Raw genomic sequence first — 24,709 nt, 5'->3', positions numbered from 1 at the left:
AGTCTGTTTTAAGGGCACCAAGGTATTAAAATAATTAAAAAAATTAAGAGGGGACTTTACAGAATCATCCAAAGCCCGTGTCTGATGTCGAAAGTTCAGACAGAATTACTATAAAATTAAGATAAGAAGCTAAGGAAATACAGAAAAAAGAACAAATAATATCGGTTCAAACCAGACCCACACTGAGAATTAAAATAGATTATTCTGTAGATGTGTCGTTATAAAAATATACACTATTAAAATATCTTAAACAATAATTGAAATATCAAATAACATATTTAACTAGATAAATCTATATTATCGAGAAGCAAAACACAAAAAAAAAACGATCATAGTTTCTTAAAGCTTCACATAATTAACGGCATTTTAAAATATAATAGCGATGATTGAAGAAATAAGATGCGCAACCTTATGGGCGATTTCGTGGTACAAAACCTGTCCGAGATGTAGCTGGCGTTACCGTCAGCCTGTTCGAGAATTCCGAGATTTAGTTTAGCTCTGCGCCGCTACGTGCTGATAGTCGTTTACAGCGCATCAGATAAAGAATACTGTACCGCAGGTCTGCTTTCAGTCGACAGAATGAGTGGTTGCTGGAGACAGTGTTGTTAGAACTACTGACTAATCCGTAGATTTACGGATTTTGGGTACAATAATACGATTTTTCTATCATTAAACAATTTAATATAATATTATACGATTAAACAAAGAACGGCGTCAGAGTTGGCTTGGAAATGAAGATGGCTGTTATTTCATATGTAAAATATTATGGTAAATGTCAATAATCGTCATTTCCAAGCCAACTAAATTACTTTTTTCGATCATACGACATATTCAGTACCTATAAAAGAATTTTAATTCTTGTTGTTTATTCTATGTTTAACACCTGTGTTAACACGAATACATTTTCAATACATAATACATAAACGCGGATTTTTCATCCAAAGATATTTTCACCAAAAAAAAAATAAAGTATTATAGATATTACACATTTTAATATGGCAACACTGTCGCTTTCAGATCCACACCGTCTTCAATATGCCTTCGATATCCGAATTAAAGAAAATAAGAGCGTCCGCACCCGGGTCTTCTGGCTTTCAAAGCGGAAGCGTCTCGAACTTCAAGCGCATTCAAGCGAATCCCCTCTACCTTCGAATGTAATTAATATCAGAGAAGTACAATCGTTTTTCTTCTCTGAAATAGTATCAATAGTATATCAATCACATCGACTCCGCGTCGACCGACAAACGGCCGTGGACCTACTATTATTTACGTAGGAAGTAGAGTTCGATACGCTTCCTCTTCGAGTTTGAAATGACCTGTGTGTGCACATTCTTTAAGTGTTTTATGCATTGACCGCAGAGCGATTGGTATCTTGTCACGAATTCGCCCATTAGATTGCGTATCTTCCCAATTTTTCCAATCATACACGATAATAGTGTTTTAACGGTACGTAATATAAACGAAGATGTACAATACGTCCTCTCTATTAACGGTATTTGTGTTATGGTAATTTTTTTAGTCCTAGTGATTATAGTTTCTCCAATGACTAAAGAATACAAGGACTAATAACACCCGAGACCAAATTGTTACCGTACCACCAAACAGTGGATTGGACTGTTTATTTAGTTATGAAACGTAACTCCTGGCTCTTTCTTATCGCTGCGGCTTTTACACTTGAAAGCTGAACAACTAACCACCGTTGTAATAAAGTTTATACAAAGTTCACAACACGCCAACTATTAAAAATAGCTAAAATTGTTGCTGATGACCAGTTGATGAGTCATTCGTTACAATAAAAAAAATGGCGTTTAACATCACAAATTCTGTTGCAGCACGTATATGAGCGTCATATGTCCTTGTATTCTTAGTCATTGAGTTTGTCCAACGAAAGGATTCCTGGCTGGTTGTGGTTGTATCTATCATTTTAATTCATAGACAAGTTCAATGACTAACGAGTACAAGGACTAATAACACCCGAGACCAAATTGTTACCATACCTCCAAACAGTGCCGTGGCACATATTTTTCTTAACTTACCGATTGAAAAGATACCTATTTATATTTTTGATAAATGTTTTGACTACGCCTCTAGTGTATGCGGTGGTATCATATTAATTAATTACAAAAAAAAACGTATTAAAATGTTAATAAAAGGTACAAAACTAGTATCGACGTATACTGTTACGAGTGGACTGTTCCCAGTGAGCATTTTATTCCTTTAAGGGAAATGTGTCCTAGGTGACGTTGTTGTTACATTACCAGGCCCTTTTTTTGCCTGATAAAAACGAATAAAACGCAGATACGTAAATGTTCCCTAAATGTGACTAAATGTGACAAAACTTTGCTCAATGGGTTTATTAAACTATGAAACGTAACTCCTGACTCTTGCTTATCGCTGCGGCTTTTACAATTGAAAGCTGAACAATTAATCACCATTGTAATAAAGTTTATACAAAGTTCACTATACACAACATACTATTAAAAATCTCTAAAACTGTCGCTGATGACTCATTTGTTACATCCAAAAAAATCGCGTCTAACAACACAAATTCTGTTGTAGCCCGTATATGGGCGTTACGTGTCCTTGTCTCTTTAGTCATTGGGCAAGTTACATCTACTTTTTGTTATTTTTTGGACGTTATCTGTCCAAATCTTCCCTGACATGTTGGACAGCCTTTAGTTCTTTAACGTTATCCCGATATATTATCAAACATATAATATGCCCTATTATATATTATATATTATCAAACATATAATATGCCCATTGGTGCATAAGGTACGCAACTAACTTTACACCAAGTTATAGTGATTACCCCCTCTCTTTACTCGACCAATTACAAACATAGATGTATACATAATTATTTATATTAATTGATGACACAAATCTAAACATAGTGTAGAGCACCAATCTGACATATTGTTCTTGTAGGCTGCGTATACCCAATAACTCCTAAAAGATCTTTTAGGAGTTATTGGTATACCCCCTAGTTAATAATGTGCCCTCAATGCGAAGCTGGAAATAACAAAAAAAAACTTTCAAAATAATACTTATCACAGCTTACTGCAACTCCCATACGTTTTTAACGCGAAACTTGGAGTTGGCATCAGGAATAACGCTATTGGCCCTAGGCGGAGTTCGAACAGCAGTACGACAGTTAGAAGGTTTTTTAAATGTTAACGGGGACCTATTATGGTTTTTAGTAGTGTTCAAACTAGTATTCTTATTAACACGTAAACTTGAATTTGAGGATATAGACAAAGAATTAGTGGTATCATTTGAATTTACAGATGTTGAAGGAATACTCGTAGAGTTTTTTATGGTTTCTTGTCCGGGACTAAATGGAGGTATGACTGAAAACGACAGATTTTGTATTACAGGTGCAGGGTTTTGATTAGGGGTACTGGCCGCAACTGGCACAAGAGATGGTACGATATGCACGACAGTGTTCGTTAAAAAAGACGAGTTTTGCGACACGATGTTCTGCCGAGGCGGTATCGCAGGATTCTGCACAGCTCCTAATATATTCGGGTCATTGTTGGTAGTAACTGGTGTCAATTCTATGTTTGAAACTTGTGCCGTAATAGGAATCATTCCAATGCCATCAACATCATTCACTGGAAGCTGATCCCACGATGCCATTTTTCTTCTCGGGATCTCGATCGGTTTAAACATGTACGAAATGCTGAATGATCCGTTATGAATACTCACAGGTACCTTATACACCTTCAGCTGTTCCTTGAGATTCTTAAACGAGCACGTACCCTCGGAATTATGAATTATAACGTTTTTGTTCGAGGGAAGGTCCGTTTGAACCGTCTTTTCCTTGCTCTCTACACACTGAGATTTAGTCAAGTCTATAAGATTCTTTACTAGTTTTACATCAGCGACGTTTGGCGCTAGAAAATTCAAGAGTGAGTTGTTTTTGATTCTGATGTCCGGCCTAACTACCGAGGTGTTCTGAACAAAGTTCTCTGTTGCCGTTGCGATGTTTGAGTGAGTTACAGGTTGAACTGAAGTTTCTTCATCGGAGAGAACAATAAAATCAACTAAAGGGTGTTTATCCTGTTGTTCGAGAGCGGGAGCTTCTTCCAATGGTTGAAGAGCTTGTTCTGGTTTGTTAGGTTCCTCCGTAGTTTGTTCTTTTAAGTTAATTTCTAGTTCTTCTCTTTCCAAAGATGGTAAGGGTGGGAAATCCATGAAAGCACCCTTGTATTTCTCTCGTACCTTTCTATTAAAGTCGATTTTTTCTATTTTCACAACTACGCCAGCGTTCATGATTCTCTTCATGTGACATTCTTGGTCGATATGGTTTTGTTTGCTCTCCAACGTTTTAAATTTGAGCTTACAGAACTGGCATACCATGTGTTTACGCGAGTGTCGTTTTAGGTCAAATATTGTTGAGTGAACGCTACCGCACACACTACAAATGTGTAGAGTTTGAGATTTTAAAGTTGTTACAGTAGGAGTCAGTCCTAAGGACTCAATAAAATCGGGTTTGGCAGTAGAAGCTGAAGTAGTGAACCTATTGATAGTATGGCTTCCTTCAGGCGACGGCATAACAGCTACCCCAGATAAAACTGCCGCTGGCTGTTCTACAGATTTTAGTGGTATTACCGGTTGTAATAATTCAGTCTCTTTTACTACATTTTCTACTTGTGCTTGTGTTTTAACCACTGCGTCTACATGCTCGGAACCAATAACTTTATCAATCACTTGGTCAGAACATCGTTTTTCTTTATTAGGCGGCGCAAGCTGATCTTTCTTTTCCGAAACGGACCTCCTTCTTTTATTTTTATCGACAGAAGAACAGACATAGTCGCTACATGAATTTCGTCTGTTATCGCCATCATTTATTCCTAACAGTTTCTTGCTGATCTTCAGCGGTGCCACTGTCTTCTGCTTTGGTACCGTGGTTCTCTTTTTCGCAATATTGTTGACTTTGGGGCGAGGCCGATAAATAAATTTGCGCATGTCTAATTTGGCAGATCTAAAATACTGTTCTACCTCGCCCATAGCGAGTGAAACTATCGGAGCCATGTGATCGGCAAAACACTTTTTGGGTAACTTTAAATGAGGATATGTTTTGTATATGTCGGCCACCGAAGAGTGAAGTTCTCTTTTTCTTTTCAAATTACTGGAAACTTCAGGTTTAGGCACGGGCGGAGACATCAACTCTTGCTTCATCTGTCTGCCCAAAGCTTTTCGTTCTGTTCTATCTTTTTTGATCGTGATACACGTATTTGGTACTTTTATACCATTAATTAACAGCCTAACACATTTTTCCTAAAAAAATATTACTACAAAAATATAATATTAAAACTTTAATGTGGACAAACCTTTAACACTGTGTCTTGCTTTATGGCAATCTTCCTAAACTGAAACATCTTGAGAGTTAAGTTGAAACAATTTTCACAGATACTCTTTGAAACCATGTCGGTCTCCGATATCTGTAAAGAAAAGGGTCTATAATTTTTTTCACTATTGTAGGTACAAGTATTAGAAAAATGAAGGACAATAAAGGAGGTAAATAGGCATTACTTTTTTAATTTATATTTTTTGCAAACTAATTAAACCAAAATTTGTTTAGACATTATTGGAAATCAGTTGGCCTCTTTAATTTTTCTACCTCCTTAAAACAGTTACATAAGCTATCCAGGCACCTTTCTTAACCAATCTCGTATTTATAAATGGGCTTTTTTCACAATATTTTTTGCTTAACCAATCGAAACGACAACTAAAAAATAATAGACCTACAATAAATTATAATTTGATTTGCATGAATGATACCTCAAAAACACCTACAAACATTTATTACGCGAGAACGGGGCGAGGCCAAACCGAGGGCCAAACGCTACATCACATGACGACAGAGCCACGGCGATCGCAACTGACAGGGTTTTTTGCGAGACACCGTGTGCAACCTAGGAGACGGAAAAAGTGATGAAGAAATACAAAATTTATAATGATGGAAAATGAAAGGAGCAAACGGGAGACTAAAGCTTTTTAGTTTGCTCTTTTTATTTTCCATCCTTATTTTTCATTTCCTTATCATTTTTCCATCTCCTAGGTTGCACATGGTTTCTTGGTTGCTTCTTGGTTTCTGTTTTTTGGGATCGTTTTCATCGCTTCCTGATTCCTTACCGTACTGATGAAGCCTGAAGACAGTAGCACCAGTGTACACTAGTGTAGGTATGTTTGTGTGAGTGCGTGTGGGCGCGTGTCTGCATTAGTGTACACTAATATATACACTCGATACAACGGTATACATACGGTTGCGAGTTGCTGAGGGCTAGGTCGTTTAATAATTTTATCCTTCTTTTTTATATATTTCCATTTCCATTATTATATGGCAGTTCATATCAAATAAATTTTTAGTCACGTGATTAAGCTTGACCGGCACAGCGTTGCCCACTTTTACATATTTTTTTTAATCAAAATATTTTAGGTAACAAAACTAAATCAATTATAAATATAAAAACAGTTATTATTTACATCAAAAAAACTCACCTCTTGAATAGCCCTTAAGGGACATAAAGGGCCATTACTACTGCTTACACGCTGAAAATATTCTAATAAATTCTAATAAAGTTGCGATGAGTATTTTACGGCTATACTATCTTGTACATTTCGAGTAGACATTCAGACATCAGCGGGAAATTTAAGTTCTAGTTAGCCAGATCGGCGCCGAATATGTCCATGGTTTGCAACAATGAATTTAAAAATCACGCTTTCAATTACGTAACTGAAAGTTTAATTGGTATCGAATACAACAACACACAATGCCGCAACCGCACATGCGGCATTCGGGGATCTCCGATCGGGGCTTCGCCGATTTCCTATGTGTATGTATGGGGAAGTCGGAGTTCGGCGACTTGATCGACGACGAGAACGAGCGCTCGTCTCTATGTTGTTGCTATCAGAGCCCGCATGTATGGATGGAAAGGCGAAGTCCGATCACGAGCGCTCGGTATGCAGAATATTTTTAGCATTTTATTAGTAAACAATTTTGCAAAGAATATTTTTTTGCACGTCAGCGTCCTCCTCATTTGTCTGTGTGTCAGCTCCCGAGGCATCTTGTAGAGAGCTGATGGAGGGCTTTGTCAAGGCCTGGGCGCCATTTTAATTTTTGCCGTTTTGATTTGGTTAGAAGTTTGTTTATGACGTTTCGGCTGAAATTTATAAGTATAAAGATGTTTTTATTAAAGCAAGACCTGCTGAATAGCACGAACATCCTGAAAAAATAAAAATCTCAAGGTGCGTATCCCTTTTAAATTACATGTTTTCTTGTTTTTTAATTGTACCGTATGATCGAAAAAAAATGGCGTCCAGTTGGCTGGGAAATGACGATCGATGACATTTCCCATATAAATTTACATATAAAATGACAGCGATCTTCATTTCCCAGCCACCTGGACGCCGTTTTTTCACGATCATACGGTATTTGTTAGCTAATTGACTCAATTATATAGTACATTAGTTTAATTTGTTGTATGAATGTTTTTAGTGTTTATTTTGACATTGTAATTTATAATAAAAAAAGACATTTTTTAGATAATAAAAACTTTTGAAGATGCCCCGAACTTAAGGGCGAAACGTCAGATGTTTTAAAAAAAACTAAATTTATTATTTATTAACGAACCTAAGCCCAAGAAAATGTGACTTTTGTATAGTTAAGAAATGGTTCAAGAAAACTTACGCAAATATATATAATATAAGTAGATATGTATGTCAAAGTAGGTATGTGACAAATTATATGTAAAAATAACTGTGAACTGTTTTTATATTTTTTTAGCTTTAGACCCAAGGATCAAGGATCTTCCGTATCTCTACTTTTTGGTGATTTTTAGCAATTGAAGGTTGAAGTTATACAAGGTAAATTATGATTATTCAACTATTATTAGCCTACATTAATTATCTGTAAGATGCACACAAATTACATACCACATAGGTACCTATGTATTTTATTAGCAATATTGCAATAAATCCATGTGTGTGTAAGTATTTATCATTATTTTAAAAATACAAATGACATTTTAGATGTATATGTATCATATTTTTTGTTCATTTTATTTTCATCCAAGTCCTGTTTGATTTAATTCATAAAAGTCTTGAATATAGGTATTTATGTGATTTTTTACATAATTTTGTTGTTTTTTTGAATCTAGCTTTTGTGTGGGTTCCTGTTGTCTTTTTCCTGCTTCCAGTTATTGTGTGATGCTGTGAAAACATTTTTATTTATATTCAAGTTTCTATAAATCAATGCACTGTTACTTTACTAAACACAGCATCTCTTATATTTAAATATTTGATATTGATACAGTAGCTTATATCTCTTTAATTGATTTGATTTACATATTTACGTTGTTCTGAAAAATAAATATTTTTGAGTAATTTTGTTATATTAACTACAAGAAAGAGTAAAAAGTATATTAAACGGCATTTAAACTTAATGGGAACCCGCCATTAAAAGCCGGAAACGGAAATAAATTTAATAACATTGAAATTGTCATGTCAAATGTCACAGCCGTCATGTCTGAAAATTAGCTACCCAGGCAGCCACACTATTGCCATGATTTAACATTGACTTGACACTTCTTATATTTATCATTTTATGAGGGCAACTGCCCCACGTTGTCCTAATAGAAATACAAAATATACGAATTATACAGAGACCTCGATATTTCTGAAATTAGGCCATGTTTATTGCCTTAATTGGGAAAACGATAGGGGAACTATGTGCATTTGAATGAAAAAAGTAGAAGTTCTTACTAAACTTAGAATCTAATTCAATTTATTGAAAATATCGAGTATATTATTTTATACTGAGTACAGTTAAATAAGTATGTGAATATACGTAATATTGTAGTCTAGGTACCGTATGATCGAGAAAAAACGGCGTCAGCGATGGCTATGAAATGAAGATCGCTGTTAATTTATATGGGAAATGTCAACGATCGTCATTTCCCAGCCGTTTTTTTATCATACGGTATTTGCAATGTATAATACTGATAACAAAGATAGAATATTATATATTATTACTTATAATAAAAAAAAATTCTACTGTCTACCAGGCGTACAAAAAAGACGGAGTATAAAATTAAAATTATGTCGTTATATGGTGACGTCATAATTACAGTGTTACAATGACTAAAGAATACAAGGACAAATAACACCCCAGACCAAATTGTTACCATGGCTCCAAATAGTGCCGTGGCTACATATTTTTATTTTTATTAACTTAGCTGCTTGAAGAGATACTTATATTTTTCACAAATGTTTTGATTACGCCTATGGTGTTTGCTGCTTTTTTAGGTGGTATCATACTAATTAATTATAAAAAAAACGTAATAAAATGTTAACAAAAGATACGAAACTAGTATCGACGTATAGCACATATCAAGTACATACATAATATCAGAAAAATAATTATCAAATTCAATAAGAAAACGCTAAAAAGTTGGACTGGACTGTCTATTTACCTATGAAACAAAACTTCTGGCTCTTATCGTTGCGGCTTTTACACTTGAAAACTAAACAAATCACCATCGTAATAAAGTTTATACAATATTCACTACACACAAACTATTAAAAATCGCTAAAATTGTCGCTGTTGACGAGCCTGTGACTCATCTGTAGGCTCCAAAATGATGGCGTCTAAACAGCACAAACTCTGCTCCAGCCCGTATATGGGCGTTACGCGTCCTTGTATTCTTTAGCCATTGGAGTGTTATAAGTTTTAACAGCAAAAATATATTTAGGACAATTAGAACTAAAAGAAAAATGTACAAAAAAAACATTTATTTATCAAAAATTAAATCTAAAAACATATTAAAGAATAAACTAACTATAACCGTTTTTTAATACCTAAAAAGATATCACAAATTTTGTTTTACATTCTAAGTATTTATATATTGCTTTAACGTTTTTTATTTATATAAAAATATTAATTATACAATTCAAAAGTTGTTAAATAAACCAATCGAACGTCAAATCACTGTTATTTCACTAGTTATTATTTAGACAGAAATTACTGTATATTTTTATAAATACAGAAAGAAAAAATCGAAGAAATTGTTCATTTTATCTAAATAAATTTAACGACATCAAACTTTGCATTTACATATACAAGATGATATACAGATATCAAAGTAACTAACAACAGAATGTAAATGACAAAGAGGTCACCAATAATAATAAATAAAATTAACGACATACACACTTTCTGTGTATAATTAAAATTATTCTTTTTCTGTTGTCCTTGATTAGAGGTTAGTTACACCATTTTCTTAGCAATACCTGTATTATTTTTACCTACAGGAAATCTTAGTATATCTCATTACTAGATATAATAAGATAATACAAATTGAGATGAGTTAAGATGAATAAAAAGTAAAAAGAACAGTTCAGGGGGGGATTTTATCTCACCTCAAACTCAATTTATGACAAGTAAATAGAACATGCTAGATTTACTGAGACAGTTAAGATGAGTAAGTATCTTAGTTGAACTGAATTTAACACACTTAAAAAGGGTAAAAAGAATACCCCCAATATTGGTCATAATACGCAATATTTCAGCTAAATATTCCTAAATAATACAACATATGACTGATAATATAATAGAAAATAAAATTCAAAAATAAGTATAAATTCTTACATTAAACAAATCATAAAATATTAACGGACAAACTTTATCTCTCATGTAAACTTTCCATTTAAGGCCAGTGTTACAAAATAATGATGTTAGTCTATGAAAATTATAATTAATATTTAGTTTCACTTTGACTTTAACCAATGTGTACTAAAATGCTGTCAATTATTTTGTGGTCAGTGAAAATTAACTTGAGAGTAAATTATCTGTGGGTCGGTCTTTCTTAAATATAGTCTGTTTTAAGGGCACCAAGTTATTAAAATAATGAAAAAAATTAAGACCCGTTTCTGATGTCGAAAGTTCAGAGAGAATTACTATAAAATTAAGATATCTAAGCTAAGGAAATACAGAGAAAAGATCAAAACATATCAGTTCAAACCAGACCTAAATTGAGAATGATGACTTAATATAGGTTATTTTTTGTAGATGCGTCGTATAAAAACATACACTATTAAAATATTTTAAATAATAATTGAAATATCAAATAACATATTTAACTAGATAAATCTATATTATCGACAAGCAAAACACAAAAAATGATCATAGTTTCACATAATTAACGGCATTTTAAAATATAACAGTGTGTAACGGTACCTAATGTAAATGAAGACGTCAAACGGTATTTTGGTAATGGTCATATTTTAGTCATAGCGATTGTAGTTTGTCCAACAAAAGGATCCTTTACAGTGACAGTTGTATCTGTCAGTTTAATTCACAGGCAAGTAAAATTTACTTCATGTCATTTTTAGGATGTCATCTGTCGAAATCTTCCCTAACTTGTTGGACAGCCCTTAGTTGTTTAACATTATCCCGACATGGTAATGTTAAAGTCTGTCTTTACTCGATCTATTACAAAACTAAACATAGGACATCAATCTATTCAGTATCGATCTTATTAAAACTTACGGAATTGACCTCCTAATTAATAATGTGCCTCCAATGCGAAATTATAAATAACAAAATAAACTTTCAAAATAACTTTCTTATCAGAGCTTACTGCAACTCCCATACGTTTTTAACACGAAACTTGGAGTTGGCATCAGGAATAACGTTATTGGCCCTAGGTGGAGTTCGAACAGCAGTACGAGAGTTAGAAGGTTTTTTAAATGTTAACGGGGACCTATTACGGTTTTTAGTAGTGTTCAAACTAGCACTCTTAACACCTACAGTTGAATTTGAAGATGTAGACAAAGAATTAGTGGTGTTATTTGAATTTACAGATGTTGAAGAAATACTCGTAGAGTTTTTTATGGTTTCCTGTCCGGGACTAAATGGAGGTACGACCGAAAACGACAGTTGTTGTATTACAGGAGCCGGGTTTTGATTGTGGGTACTGGTCGCAACTGGCAGAAGAGATGGCATGATATGCACGACAGTGTTCGTTAAAAACGACGTGTTTTGCGACACAATATTCTGCTGATGCGGCATCGCAGGATTCTGTACAGCTCCTGAAATATTCGGATCATTATTGGTAGTAACTGGCGTCAATTGTGTATTAACTTGTGCCGTAATAGGAATCATTCCAATGTCATCAACGTCATTCACTGGAAGCTGATCCCACGACGCCATTTTTCTTCTCGGGATCTCGATCGGTTTAAACATGTACGAAATGCTGAATGATCCGTTATGAATACTTACAGGCACTTTATACACCTTCAGCTGTTCCTTGAGATTCTTAAACGAGCACGTACCCTCGGAATTATGAATTATAACGTTTTTGTTCGAGGGAAGGTCCGTTTGAACCGTCTTTTCCTTGCTCTCTACACATTGAGATTTGGTCAAGTCTATAAGATTCTTTACTAGTTTTACATCAGTGACGTTTGGCGCGAGAAAATTCAAGAGTGAATTGTTTTTGATTCTGACGTCCGGCCTAACTACAGAGGAGTTCTGAACAAAGTTCTCTGTTGCCGCTGCGATGTTTGGGTGAGTTACAGGTTGAACTGAAGTTTCTTCATCGGAAAGAACTATAACATCAACTGAAGCGTCTTTATCCTGTTGTTCGAGAGCGGGAGCTTCTTCCGATGGTTGAAGAGCTTGTTCTGGTTCTTTAGGTTCCTCCGTAGTTTGTTCCACTAAGTTAATTTCTAGTTCTTCCCTTTCCAAGGGCATTAAAGGTGGGAAATCCATGAAAGCATTCTTGTATTTCTCTCGTACCTTCCTATTAAAGTCTATTTTTTCTATCCTCACAACTACGCCAGCGTTCATGATTCTCTTCATGTGACATTCTTGGTCGATATGATTTTGTTTGCTCTCCAATGTTTTAAACTTGAGCTTACAGAACTGGCATACCATGTGTTTACGCGAGTGTCGTTTTAAGTCAAAGACTGTTGAGTGAACGCTACCGCACACACTACAAATGTGTAGAGTTTGAGATTTTAAAGTTGTGACAGTAGGAGTTAGTCCTAAGGACTCAATAAAATCGGGTTTGGCAGTAGAAGCTGCAGTCGTGAACCTATTGCTGGTATCGCTTCCTTCAGGCGACGATATAACAGCTACCTCAGACATAACTTCCGCTGGCTGTTCAACAGATTTTAGTGGTATTACCGGTTGTAATAATTCAGTCTCTTTTATTACATTTTCTACTTGTGCTCGTGTTTCAGTCACTGCGTCTACATGTTCAGAACCAACTTTATCAATCACTTGGTCAGAACATCGTTTTTCTTTATTAGGTGGAGCAAGATGGTCATTCTCTTCTGAAAGGGACCTCTTTTTTTTGTTTTTATCGACAGAAGAACAAACATAGTCGCTACATGAATTTCGTCTGTTATCGCCATCATTTATTTCGAACAATTTCTTGCTGATCTTCAGCGGTGTCACTGTCTTCTGCTTTAGTACCGTGGTTCTCTTTTTCGCCATATTGTTGACTTTGGAGCGAGGCCGATAAATAAACTTGCGCATGTCTAATTTGGCAGATCTAAAATACTGTTCTACCTGGCCCATAGCCAGTGAAACTACCGGAGCCATGTGATCGGCAAAACACTTTTTGGGTAACTTTAAATGAGGATATGTTTTGTATATGTCGGCCACCGAAGAATGAAGTTCCCTTTTTCTTTTCAAATCACTGAAAATTTCAGATTTAGGCAAGGGCGGAGACATCAATTCTTGCTTCATCTGTCTGCCCAAAGCTTTTGGTTCTGTTCTTTCTTTCTTGATCGTGATACACGTATTTGGTAGTTTTATACCCTTAACTAACAGCCTAACACATTTTTCCTAAAAAAATATAACTACAAAAATATAATTTTAAAAATTTAATATGGACAAACCTTTAACTCTCTGTCTTGCTTTAAGGCATCCTGCCTAAATTGAAACATCTTGAGAGTTATGTTGAAACATTTTTCACAAATACTCTTTGAAACCATGTCGGTCTCCGATATCTGTAAAGAAATGGGTCTATAATTTTTTTTTATTGTAGGTACATGTATTAAAAAAATGAAGGACAATAAAGGAGGTAAATAGGCATTACTTCTTCAGTGTATATTTGCAGACTGATTAAATCAAAATTTGCTTAGACATTACCTATTGGAAATCAGTTGATCCCTTTAATTTTTGTACCTTCTTATAGCAGTCACTTAAACTATCAAACTTAATGCAGAGAATAGCATACATGTAGGGGTTAGACCTTATTTTTGCTTTTTGTACTTTGTTTATTCATATTTATAAATTGGTTTTTAGAAACATGAAACAGTTTTTGTTAGAAATATGAAAAGGTTTTAGCATTCAGATTAATATTTAATCAAAATAAAAATATAAATAGACAACAAAAATAAAATTTATTCAAGAAGTATGATTTTAGTAGCAGAATTTCTACCAATAATAATGAAGTTCTATATATAGTAGGTAACGTTGTAGAGTAGAACATCACAAAAAGGCTATGCATTGCAATATAATAACTCTAATTTATTAAAATATTAATCTTATCAATCAATAATTCAAACCTAAACTTACAAATATCAAATTTATTAATACAGTTGATAAGATAAGGACGAACGAATGCGACTTAGTGTATAAAGTTGCGGCTTAGGAATTATATACTTAATAGATATACATAATACATAAATTGTTCAATCCTACATAGAAGAAATGTAATTTAGAGTATAGAACCACTGTTTAGTGGTAAGTTGATCTGATGACTTCAACCAATCTACTCCAACAAAACTATTGCATCATAAACTGTAAATTATTAAATTACTACATACGTACTTTGCATTAAACTAAATACAAATTAAAATGCTATTTTTTAAACACGAAATTGAATTCAGACATTTCATCAAATTCACAAATCACACATTTTCCCAAAATGTTGCTCTTTCAAAAATGATCCTTGAAACCATCGGAACGGAGGCAAATGATAACACCATATTTAGAGTGGCCCATCGTACAAGGGACAAGGGACACCATCATATATGGTCGTTCTTGACAAACAAATATGAAAAAAAGTTTTATACAGATGTTGCATGGTTTATAAAGGTGCATATCTTAAAAATATTTTGTTGTATACAGGCTGTCCGAAAAAAGAGTTATGATAAAGTTTTAAGTTTTTTTTTAAATTGCACCCTCTATTTTTCTGTACATAATTGGATTCAGCATAACATTCTGCATATAGTACCGTATGTTTATTTAAAGCATCATGCGGTGTTGCTATTCTATTACTTATTTACTAAAACTTTGATTAAAAACACTACATCCAAAAAGTGGTTAAAACTGAGGTAAATATATATTTTTTTGTTAGCGGGGAAGCGATTTACCGCCGAAGTGTGGGGTTCGATGCGACAGTACGATACTAGCCGCATAATACCCTCTAGACCCCTCTGCTATGCTAGGTGTGGATGTCGATCGCCGTGAGATGATGCATCCATTCCTACCTTTATTCGTCACTCCACCGACCCTAAATCGCTATAATTTTCCAACTTAATCTCGATTATCACAGACAGGAGCCTATGCAGGACAATCTATATAAACCTACTACGTCTTGCAGCCACTACCTTGTCCACTTCAATAAGAATGTCGAGACACAGCTGGTCAACAGCCTTCCAGCAATGCTCATCACGCAGCATAACAGTGATGAGGTTTCTCTCAGTCATAGGTTCTGTGATGGCTTCCGCTTCTGTCGTTTCAATTCTCAGTGCCGCGTGTCGGTCGCATTCTAAAAGTACGTGCCCGGCATTCGTCCCAAGCTCCGCAGTGGGGAAAGGGAGTTTTTCCGGTGCGATGCCTGCAGGCAGAAAACGTGCCATGTCGACTCCATGACCAGACCATAGACCTAATCTGCGCCAGTAGTCTCCCATGGTCTCTCCAGTAGTCTTCCATCTCCAGTAGTCTCCCACTGTCCAGTAGTGTTTATGTTACCTGTGAAATGTTACTTCTTAGGTGAGTTTCTTCGAGTCGATAGCTTTCCTGCTGCTACAACTGCGTACAGCACACGACGCCATGGTTTTTTATAAATAAAAAACACTCAAATTATCGATTAAAAACATTTAATTTATGGGAAAATTCCCAAAGCACAAATGACACAAAACTACGGCCAATATGGCTGGCTGATACCGTTTTCGCAACAGTTATAGCGCCTCCCCTCTTTTATTCCTCAGTGATTCGAATTCACCCACTACTACGAAGGCTAAGTGGAAGAAAGTGAGAAGAAGTGGTCAAGAAATTGTACAGTAAATTATTAAAAAGAAATAATCGTAATCTATGCGTAATTTACAAAATTACCAACTATTATGGTAACAAACGTACTGTCACTCTACCGGCTGTGTCTATGGAAGGAATTTCAAGAATGCGGCAAACCGACTTTGAAGAGCAGTGCTGTCCCCTATCGGTAAAATAGTTGTGTGATTTTATTGATTTTTTATTGTTTTTCTTCTTAATAAAGTCTTTCATAGATTGAAATGGCTTGGCTTACTCGGTGACCATTCCTTTGTGATCAGGTAGAAGATGTTGCTTGATCATGCACATTGTCGGTTAGCCTTCAGATGCTTCCAATATCCGGATTCTGACGGCGTAGTTCTTCTACGCCCCCAAACTTTTCTTTGAACGTGGCGGCTATCCCTTAGGTTTTCAGAAATCTCGAGCCACACAGTGAGTGAACGAATAATGGGGGGTTGGTTTGGTTTGGTTGCGAGGAAGGAAGAGGTCTCGTTTTTCCTTGGTCATACCGTATAGAACTCTCTCACTGTTACTGTATTGAGCCAAAAAATCGTCAAAGGACATCTACGAATCAGGGGGATCAAGGTGGCAGAATCTCACGGTCCCAACATGATTTTCGAGTTCATCTGGGCATCGATTGAAAATTAATATACTCGGTTTTCTCTTAAGCAGTTTTTTATCCATCCCACGAATAATAACCCACGACGTCTCTGAGGGTTGTTGGAACCTAGTACGGCTATACCAGATTATATGATAGGTATCCTCCATGCTAGGCTTGAATGTCTGCTTCTTCATTCGGTCATTAGCGCTTTAAATATTTAGGCTGATTTGCTGATGGATGTTGATAGACGCCATTCGTTGACGTAGTCTATGGACAATCTTCTACAGCGACATCTTCTCCCGGTCGACAACCAAACTTCAAATCACATGGTAGGCGTTCAAATCACATTCCGCTCCATAACAATGCTGGCTGGAGTTTAAGTGGTGGGGAGCTTGTGAATTCTTCGACGGATGAACGGTAGGCCAGCAGGATCAGGTGAATGAATTTGTCCCAGTGTCTTGGATGATGATACTTTGGTAGATAACGATTGATGGCCTTATTCATGCGTTTAAATATCCCATCGGACTGTGGATGTAGGACAGTCGACTTAGTTTTTCGGATGTTAAAGACTTCGCAGACGCTTTGAAATAGATTGGGGTCGAAGATTCTTCCCTGATCGGAATGAAGCTCCATGGGTACACCAAACCTGCTAGACTCCCGGGAACCTTTTTGGAACGTCAATCTGTTTCCTTTCCTTTCATCTATCTGGTCTTTCGATCACACCACAAATTAGTCCACCATTCACTACCAAGGAATTCCACTGGGCCAAGTAAGCCACTTCACGTTCGGTGAATATCTGAAAATTTCCTCCCATGTTGGCGAGTTTTTCCAGTTAATGTTTAAACTTAATTCCGGATCACTAATTTGGCTCTCTTTTGCAATGGCTTCCTACATGTCCTACAGAGGTAGGGCATGTTGCGGACAGCCGCAATTTCAGCAGCAAATCAGTCCCTTCTTGTCCATGTACGGCCATTCGTCAATGGTCCGTACTCTCGTCAGAGATCTAGAGCTTTTGAGGCAGCGAAACAAAGCTCCTTTTTTAGCCCTGGAGTTTGCTCCAAGACATGTGCCAAGGTATCTACCAAATGCGATGAGTGAGGTAGAAAGAGTGCGTGCCTTGCCTCGATGTCATGTAAACCATTGGAGAACTTTTGTACTGCTAAGCGCTCCATGAAAAAGAGGACTTCGAACTCCTGCAGGGACTCATTGGGCTTCTGAATGTCGCTGAAGTTGTTGATAATCTCCTTCTTCTGTTGGTGAAAGTGTCTGCAGTATGTCAGTTCAGCCGTTCGCTTTCGTAGCAGCTTCAAATTGTTAAAAATAGTTGGCCCAAGCATTTTTTCCATCAAACAGTTGGGTTCAGTTGGTTTCGTATCGCTGTTGTTTTGGATTTTTGACATCGTCCTTTTTCTAAATTTTCCATCACCATTTCATCCTTTAAAATTTCGATCTTTCTGTTTACATCCTCCTCAATTTGTGATATTTTATTGTTTAAACTTTCTTCCGAATTAATTATTTTATTATTTAAGCTGGCCTGTATATTCTTAGAATTTTCTATGATCTTCCAAAATACCGATATTTTCTATGATTTTATTATTTAACTGTCCTCCTCGTTAACTATTTTATTATTCAATTTATATGGAAACTATCATGGGAATTTTCCACAATTTTATCTTCTAATTTTTATGACGAGTCAAGATCACCTTCTAACTGAAAGAAAAATGTGTCGGTATCACCTTCTTCTATTAGAACGTATCTTAGTGTTACCTGTAGAACACTTTTCTTGCCGTCCATATCCGTATCACATCTCTCTACGAACCTATTATCTTCTCCAATATACGTTATAACCAGCCTGCGTCCTTCCCCGAAAGGGATTTTCGGTAAGTCAATAATTCTTCAAAAACGCTTCACGAGATCTCCCAATGCTATTGTCTTGCCAGATTTTCTTAGCAGAATGTCCTTCATTCAGCCATGTTTCGTCTAGGTAGAAGATGATTTTCCTTCCCTGCGATATATACGAATGCCCTTTAGATATTGCCTTCTCAAAAAAAATATATCTTCTTTGTCAATGAGTACAGACTTCGTACCGGTCATACTTTTCTCACGAGAAGTTCATTTTCTTTAAAGTTGTCCAAAGTTCTTTTTTCCATGACCGGCAAGTTTTTGTCTTCATTTACAACTTTCTGAATTTTATCGAAAGTTGTTATTTCCTTGTTTGACTAGTAAAAGGCGTGCACATGTCTCCTTATTATGCTCCTAGAATAGTCATCAACAACCAATGGCTTCCTCCCCGTAGATGTTTTGGGATTACAAACAGTTTTTCTCTTTTTTAGAACTCTATAAATCGTAGCTTCACCAACTCCCGTAATATTTGAACATTTCACTCGATTAATGAAATAACCGACATCACTCGATTATGAACGAGCGATGCGAGTGACGAGTTACGAGCGACAAACGCAAGCGATCCTAGAATGAAATAAATTGAAATCCGATATGTGACATACTCGATACAAAGCCGAATGAATTTCCTACATACATTGCAGGTAGCAAACTTATACGACGTTATCCGTTCTGAGTGACAAAATTTTCCGACCTACATCGGCAATGCTTTAAAATAAACTAAATCAACCCAATTACTCGTCGTCTGCTACTTGCCATTCATCATCGAAAGAATATGTGGTCTGCGCACGCAACTAACACATAACTGCTTGGCGTTACGAGTACAAGTGACGGACGAAAAACCGTATTTATAAATACGAGCCAAATTTCGCTCGAGCGATCGCTCGGTTATTGAAATCGCTTGAAACTCGAGTACTCGATTATTGAAATTAATCGGTTTATCCCATCACTAATCTTGATGCACATCAATCATGAACATTTAACAGTATAGTTTTCGCTCTTAAATCAAGAATACCATTTATTTTGCTTGGAATAAATATATCTATGTTAGCAAATCAACACCGCAAGGTAGACACAGAGATACTGAATACACGTAATTTTTGGGTATAAATGTATTTTTACAGGTACAAATTGGTGGGGTTCATAACCATAAAATGATTAGGCAGCTTTATACTACAGAATAACTATCATACAGAACGATCAGTCAACGTATAGCGTTTTTTAAAACACTACCACTGCGAACGGCAGCTTTTCATCGGAGAGCAGTCTTGGATACTGTATTTCACTGGAGAAAAACTAATTAATAATAATAAATCAAAAATATAAATATTAGGCGCACAGAGAAAGAAAACACAGCTGTATATTATTTAAAACTAATGACTATATTCATTCATGGACTCTGTTGATAGTAAATGACATTGTTGTAAGTTGGGTCAATCCAAAACTCTACCCCGTTGCTTCGAAATAGCAGCTGATTCAGATTATGCAGCAAGATTTAAATAATTACCATTTCTAAAAGCCGGGTTGCTGCTGGCGACGGCGACAAAAACAAAAGTGAGGTTAAAGCTCAGAAAGACGCCTTGAAACTATGTTGACAGCCCTCCACATAAGCAGTGAAACGGTAACAGAGTTGTCGACTTGAGAACGTTAGAACTACGTCAAGCGTTTCAAATAAGTTATCAGGCCTGAACGATACAGAACCCGGTGACGATACGCCAGACATCATATATTATATATAAAAGACATGCAACGAATCAAAAACGTTACAAACGTAATAAAAAACGAAATTTTTTTGCTGCAATCTATTGCGGGCTCATTCAAAGGCAAAACAATTAATTTTGTTAAATAAAATTGCCGGCCGATGGAATGTAAAAGTTGTAGCGCCTATGGTTTATGATGTTTTATGGCACCAGCTCTTCTCGCTGTGCTATCAGGCTTTTTGAAACATACTATAAATGTAATTTATTAATTAATTTTTTCACTTCAAATCAATAATAAAATATAGTGATCACTACCGCTTTACGGATTATTGAAAAACTTCACAAGATGACCTCCCAGAGTTTCCATTCAATTAAACAAAATAGCACGCAAAGTATTAGAAACTAATAAAATACACCGATTACTATTATTTATTTCAACGGTCCTCGTATCTGTAACGAAATTGTGACGTAGCAGCTACCTTTGACCGAAGGTAAAAACATTTTATTAAAAAAAAGATCATTAACAGAGTATAAAATATATCTTCAAATCATTTCACAACACACCTTTTTGTTGCACGTGCTGATTAAAATTTCGAAACTTATTAATCACTACCGATATCACAAAATGGTAAAGCATCACTTGATATTCCGTTTCACAAACCACTTCCTGATATTAAAATATTGTGTTCACCATTTATAATTTTTATAACACTCGTGTAACCAGCAAAATACAGCGACGCACGTTGTTCCCATTTAATTTAACAAAATAACACATATTTATTACACACATTATTATTATAAAATTTTAATTAAACAAACTGAATACTTATAAAATAAATATTTACATATCATTTCATAATATTTTAATCCTCGGTTTAAAATTCAAAACTTAGCGGCCATCACAGACATCACAAAACGGCGGATTATTTAATACGTCACACTCAAGAAAATAAAATTCTGTGAAGTCTATATTTTTAAAATCACATTATTTATAAATAACACTAGATAGTGACGTTGTCTTATCATTTAGTTTTAATAAATTTAACAGTTAACATATTCACAAAGTATTCCATAGTATTTTATTACAACTGGTTAAAAATTCAAAATTTATCAATCACTGGTAAGAATACGGTAATTTATACATCACAAAATGGCGAAACATCAATAAGGCTTATATCGGGGTTTTCTTATTACAGTTTCTGAACAGTTCTAGAACAGTGACGCACGTGCGTAGAAAAAATGTGGGCAATTTTTATTATGCGCATGCGCTAAAGTGTTTTGGACTGTTTCATATCCAGTAATATCAAAAACCAAAAGTAAGTTATTATGCCAAACAAACCAATTCAATATACAAAATTACGATGATACAATTCAAATTTATTTTGGAAAAAAAAAACAAATTTGATATTTCCTATCATACTATTAAATATAAACTATTCCAAAATACAAAAATCACTATTCATTGATTGTTGAACGATCCCTATACAACAGTATTCGCAAAATGGCGAATGTAAGTCTCTTAAACACAATAAAGTACACCGATTACTAATATATTTTTAGGTGGTCCTCGTATAAGCAGCACAAGATGGGGACGGACGTAGCGATTTCATTTGATTTAAGAATTTACCGACACGTTTTGTTACAATGAAAAATATAAATATAATAACACATCATTTCATATATTTTATTTTACTTACCTAAGAATTGGTTTAAACTATCTGAACTTAGCAATCACTACTAATAAATTTATTAAAAAAAACAACAAAATAGCGACATAATATTTTCACTTAAAACAATTTCACTTTCTTGTGAAAACGAAAATATAAATTTTCAATCAAAATTCACAAAAACTTATTCAAAAACATAATCCTCTCTACTGTATTTTTTCACTAGTAATCGTATATACATCACAAAATGGCGTCACAATGCATTCAATTCTAATTTAATAAAATAAGTAGGTATTCTATATTTTTAACAAATTAAAATAATTATACGGTAAAAAATAAAAATATATTTCCAGATTTCCTATCATTCTATTAAATATAAAATATTCCATAAAAAATAAAATAAAAATACAAAAATCTATCAATTACTACTTATTGATTTTTTGAACGATCCCTGTACAACAGTGCTCACATAATGGCAAACATAAGTCACTAAAACATAATAAAGTACACCGATCACTAATATATTTTTGGACGGTCCTCGTATAAGCATCACAAGATGGAGACGTTATTTTTGCATTACAAAATGGCGTCACAAATGCATTCGCTTCTTATTTAATAAAATAAGTAGGGGTATCCTATATTTTTTAAAAATTAAAATAATTATATGTTAAGGTATTCTATTTTACTTACTTAAGAATTGGTTTAAAATATCTAAACTTATTAATCACTACTAATATAATTACTTAGAAAATAGCCACATAATATTTTCACTTAACACTACCTGCCACCTTTTGCAAAAACTAAAATGTAAAATATACATACCTAATTTATATAACACAAACTTACTCCGAAACATAATCCCCTCTACTATATTATTTCACTGGTAAACACGAAAGTTTACACAAAAAGTTCACAACTTATTTAATAAAGTTATATTGTTAACAAATTAAAATAATTATGTGTTGAAAAATACAAATAAATATTTCCACATTTTCTATCATTCTATTAAATAAAAACTATACTAAAATACAAAAATCTATCGATTACTATTCATTGATTTTTTGAACGATCCCTGTACAATAGTGTTCACAAAATGACGGTGCTTCAATCACAATTTACTTAATAGAAAAAGATTAAGCTATATTTCGACTACATAAAACAAAAAACTTAGGCAAAATATAAAGTAATTACGCAATATTTCATAACATTTTATTGTTATATAGGTATTAACTATAATAGTACCTAAGCAATACTGTCGATGAGTCATACTAAAACAAAATGGCGGTACTCACCTCAATTCCAGTTGTAATCAGAATCACTTCCCTCATATTATACGTCGCAGAGAGTCCTCCATCGAATATATTCAACAATCCGTGAGTGCTGGGGCACAAACGGCACACTTCAGTCAATTCCGTACTATTCATAATGAAGTAATATAACAGAAAATTAAAATAACAAAGCTAGTGGCGCGCGCAAACCACGCCAGCAACTGCTCGCAGCGGAATGAGGGACATCAACTCTCCGATTTACTTTTTATTTCTGCCAACGTTAGCCATTCGGCCTTGGTCGGATGTTTCCGTTGTTGCTATGGTGCGATTGAGAATTAACGGTTACAGAATGAATCGGAGCCTTGCCTGCTTGGAAACGTTGAAATCGTTTCGAAACTAAGTAGGTTTAATATTCATTTTACATACTGGGGATAATTTTTGTTGCCTGGTGTACTGTATGATTAATTTTCATAATTTAAAAATGCATTTTGAATTTATTTATTTCATATGTTTTTATTAACAGAATAAATAGGTATGATAGTAGGTACAAATTTTGTTTTATGAGAATTTTTCGGTTGTTAGTTTGAATACATAAGTAGTTTGTTTGTTAGAAGTAAGGTTTTTTTTCCTTTTACAAAATGTATTTTAGATTTATAAGTATGTATTAGAATCAATAGAATCTTTTTGAAAATCCCAATTTTATATTAATGCTTATTTTGATTGATATTTTCTTTTCTTTTTATGGATACAGAGCATAGGTTTACTTGGTTCTAAAAAAATCGACAAAATTAAAATAAAATAACGAAATTTTCATGACTATAGATAACGATAAATTTATAGCGTATATACCGGGTGCGTCTCAAAAGTGGCTCACCGCTATAACTTTTTTTATTTTTCCAGATAAAAAAACGAAATTTGGTATGTTAGTATATGACATACATTAGGATTAATTGACGTATTCAATTGTTTTTGGTCACTTCCTGTTTCACCGGAAATCATTAAAACTTTTGATTTTTAAATTGTACCCTAGGTATTTTTCTACTTTGTTCGATAGTAAATGACACCCTGAATGAAATGACATATCATATGTAAACTTTTGACATTTTCGCACATGGTTTATTTGAAATTGTAACATGCTGTTCATAACGATAATTTGACTCGAAATACCAAGTGTGTGGTACCAAATTATTCGTAAAAAATGCTTTTTATCCAAATATGGTAATGAGCCACCCTCATTCCATTTGAAAAAATTGCGATATGATTTAAAATATATACCTACGATT

General features: G+C 34.6%; 1 protein-coding gene across 2 annotated transcripts; it reads right to left on the bottom strand.

The window, feature by feature from the left end:
- Positions 1-900: 900 nt before the first annotated feature.
- On the bottom strand, positions 901-23,673 carry LOC115883424. 2 transcript variants are annotated; one of them, XM_030901783.1, is made up of 3 exons: positions 23,451-23,673; positions 5,337-5,447; positions 901-5,283 (listed from the first exon to the last, which is right to left on the bottom strand). In XM_030901783.1, exons 1-3 carry the CDS (start codon positions 23,580-23,582, stop codon positions 3,058-3,060), a joined length of 2,469 nt encoding a protein of 822 aa, XP_030757643.1. In that variant the 5' UTR covers positions 23,583-23,673; the 3' UTR covers positions 901-3,057. The 2 variants fall into 2 exon arrangements, with proteins under 2 accessions (XP_030757643.1, XP_030757644.1); XM_030901784.1 differs by lacking the exons at positions 901-5,283; positions 5,337-5,447 and adding exons at positions 8,764-13,858; positions 13,912-14,022.
- Between the last annotated feature and the right edge of the window lie 1,036 nt (positions 23,674-24,709).

This window comes from Sitophilus oryzae, unplaced genomic scaffold (assembly GCF_002938485.1).
Source record: "Sitophilus oryzae breed Bouriz unplaced genomic scaffold, Soryzae_2.0 scaffold_1899_pilon_pilon, whole genome shotgun sequence".
In the NCBI taxonomy this organism is placed as follows: domain Eukaryota; kingdom Metazoa; phylum Arthropoda; class Insecta; order Coleoptera; family Curculionidae; genus Sitophilus; species Sitophilus oryzae.
This window is presented reverse-complemented; position numbering and strand designations above follow the sequence as displayed.

What these genes read in the sequence shown, in the direction of transcription:
- LOC115883424 (XM_030901783.1), bottom strand. Translation starts at nt 23,582, where the DNA reads ATGAATAGTACGGAATTGACTGAAGTGTGCCGTTTGTGCCCCAGCACT. An exon ending in TGATTACAACTGGAATTGAG is followed by an intron (nt 5,448 to 23,450) that starts GTGAGTACCGCC and finishes TTTTCTTTACAG; the next exon opens with ATATCGGAGACCGACATGGT. An exon ending in AGCAAGACACAGTGTTAAAG is followed by an intron (nt 5,284 to 5,336) that starts GTTTGTCCACAT and finishes ATATTTTTTTAG; the next exon opens with GAAAAATGTGTTAGGCTGTT.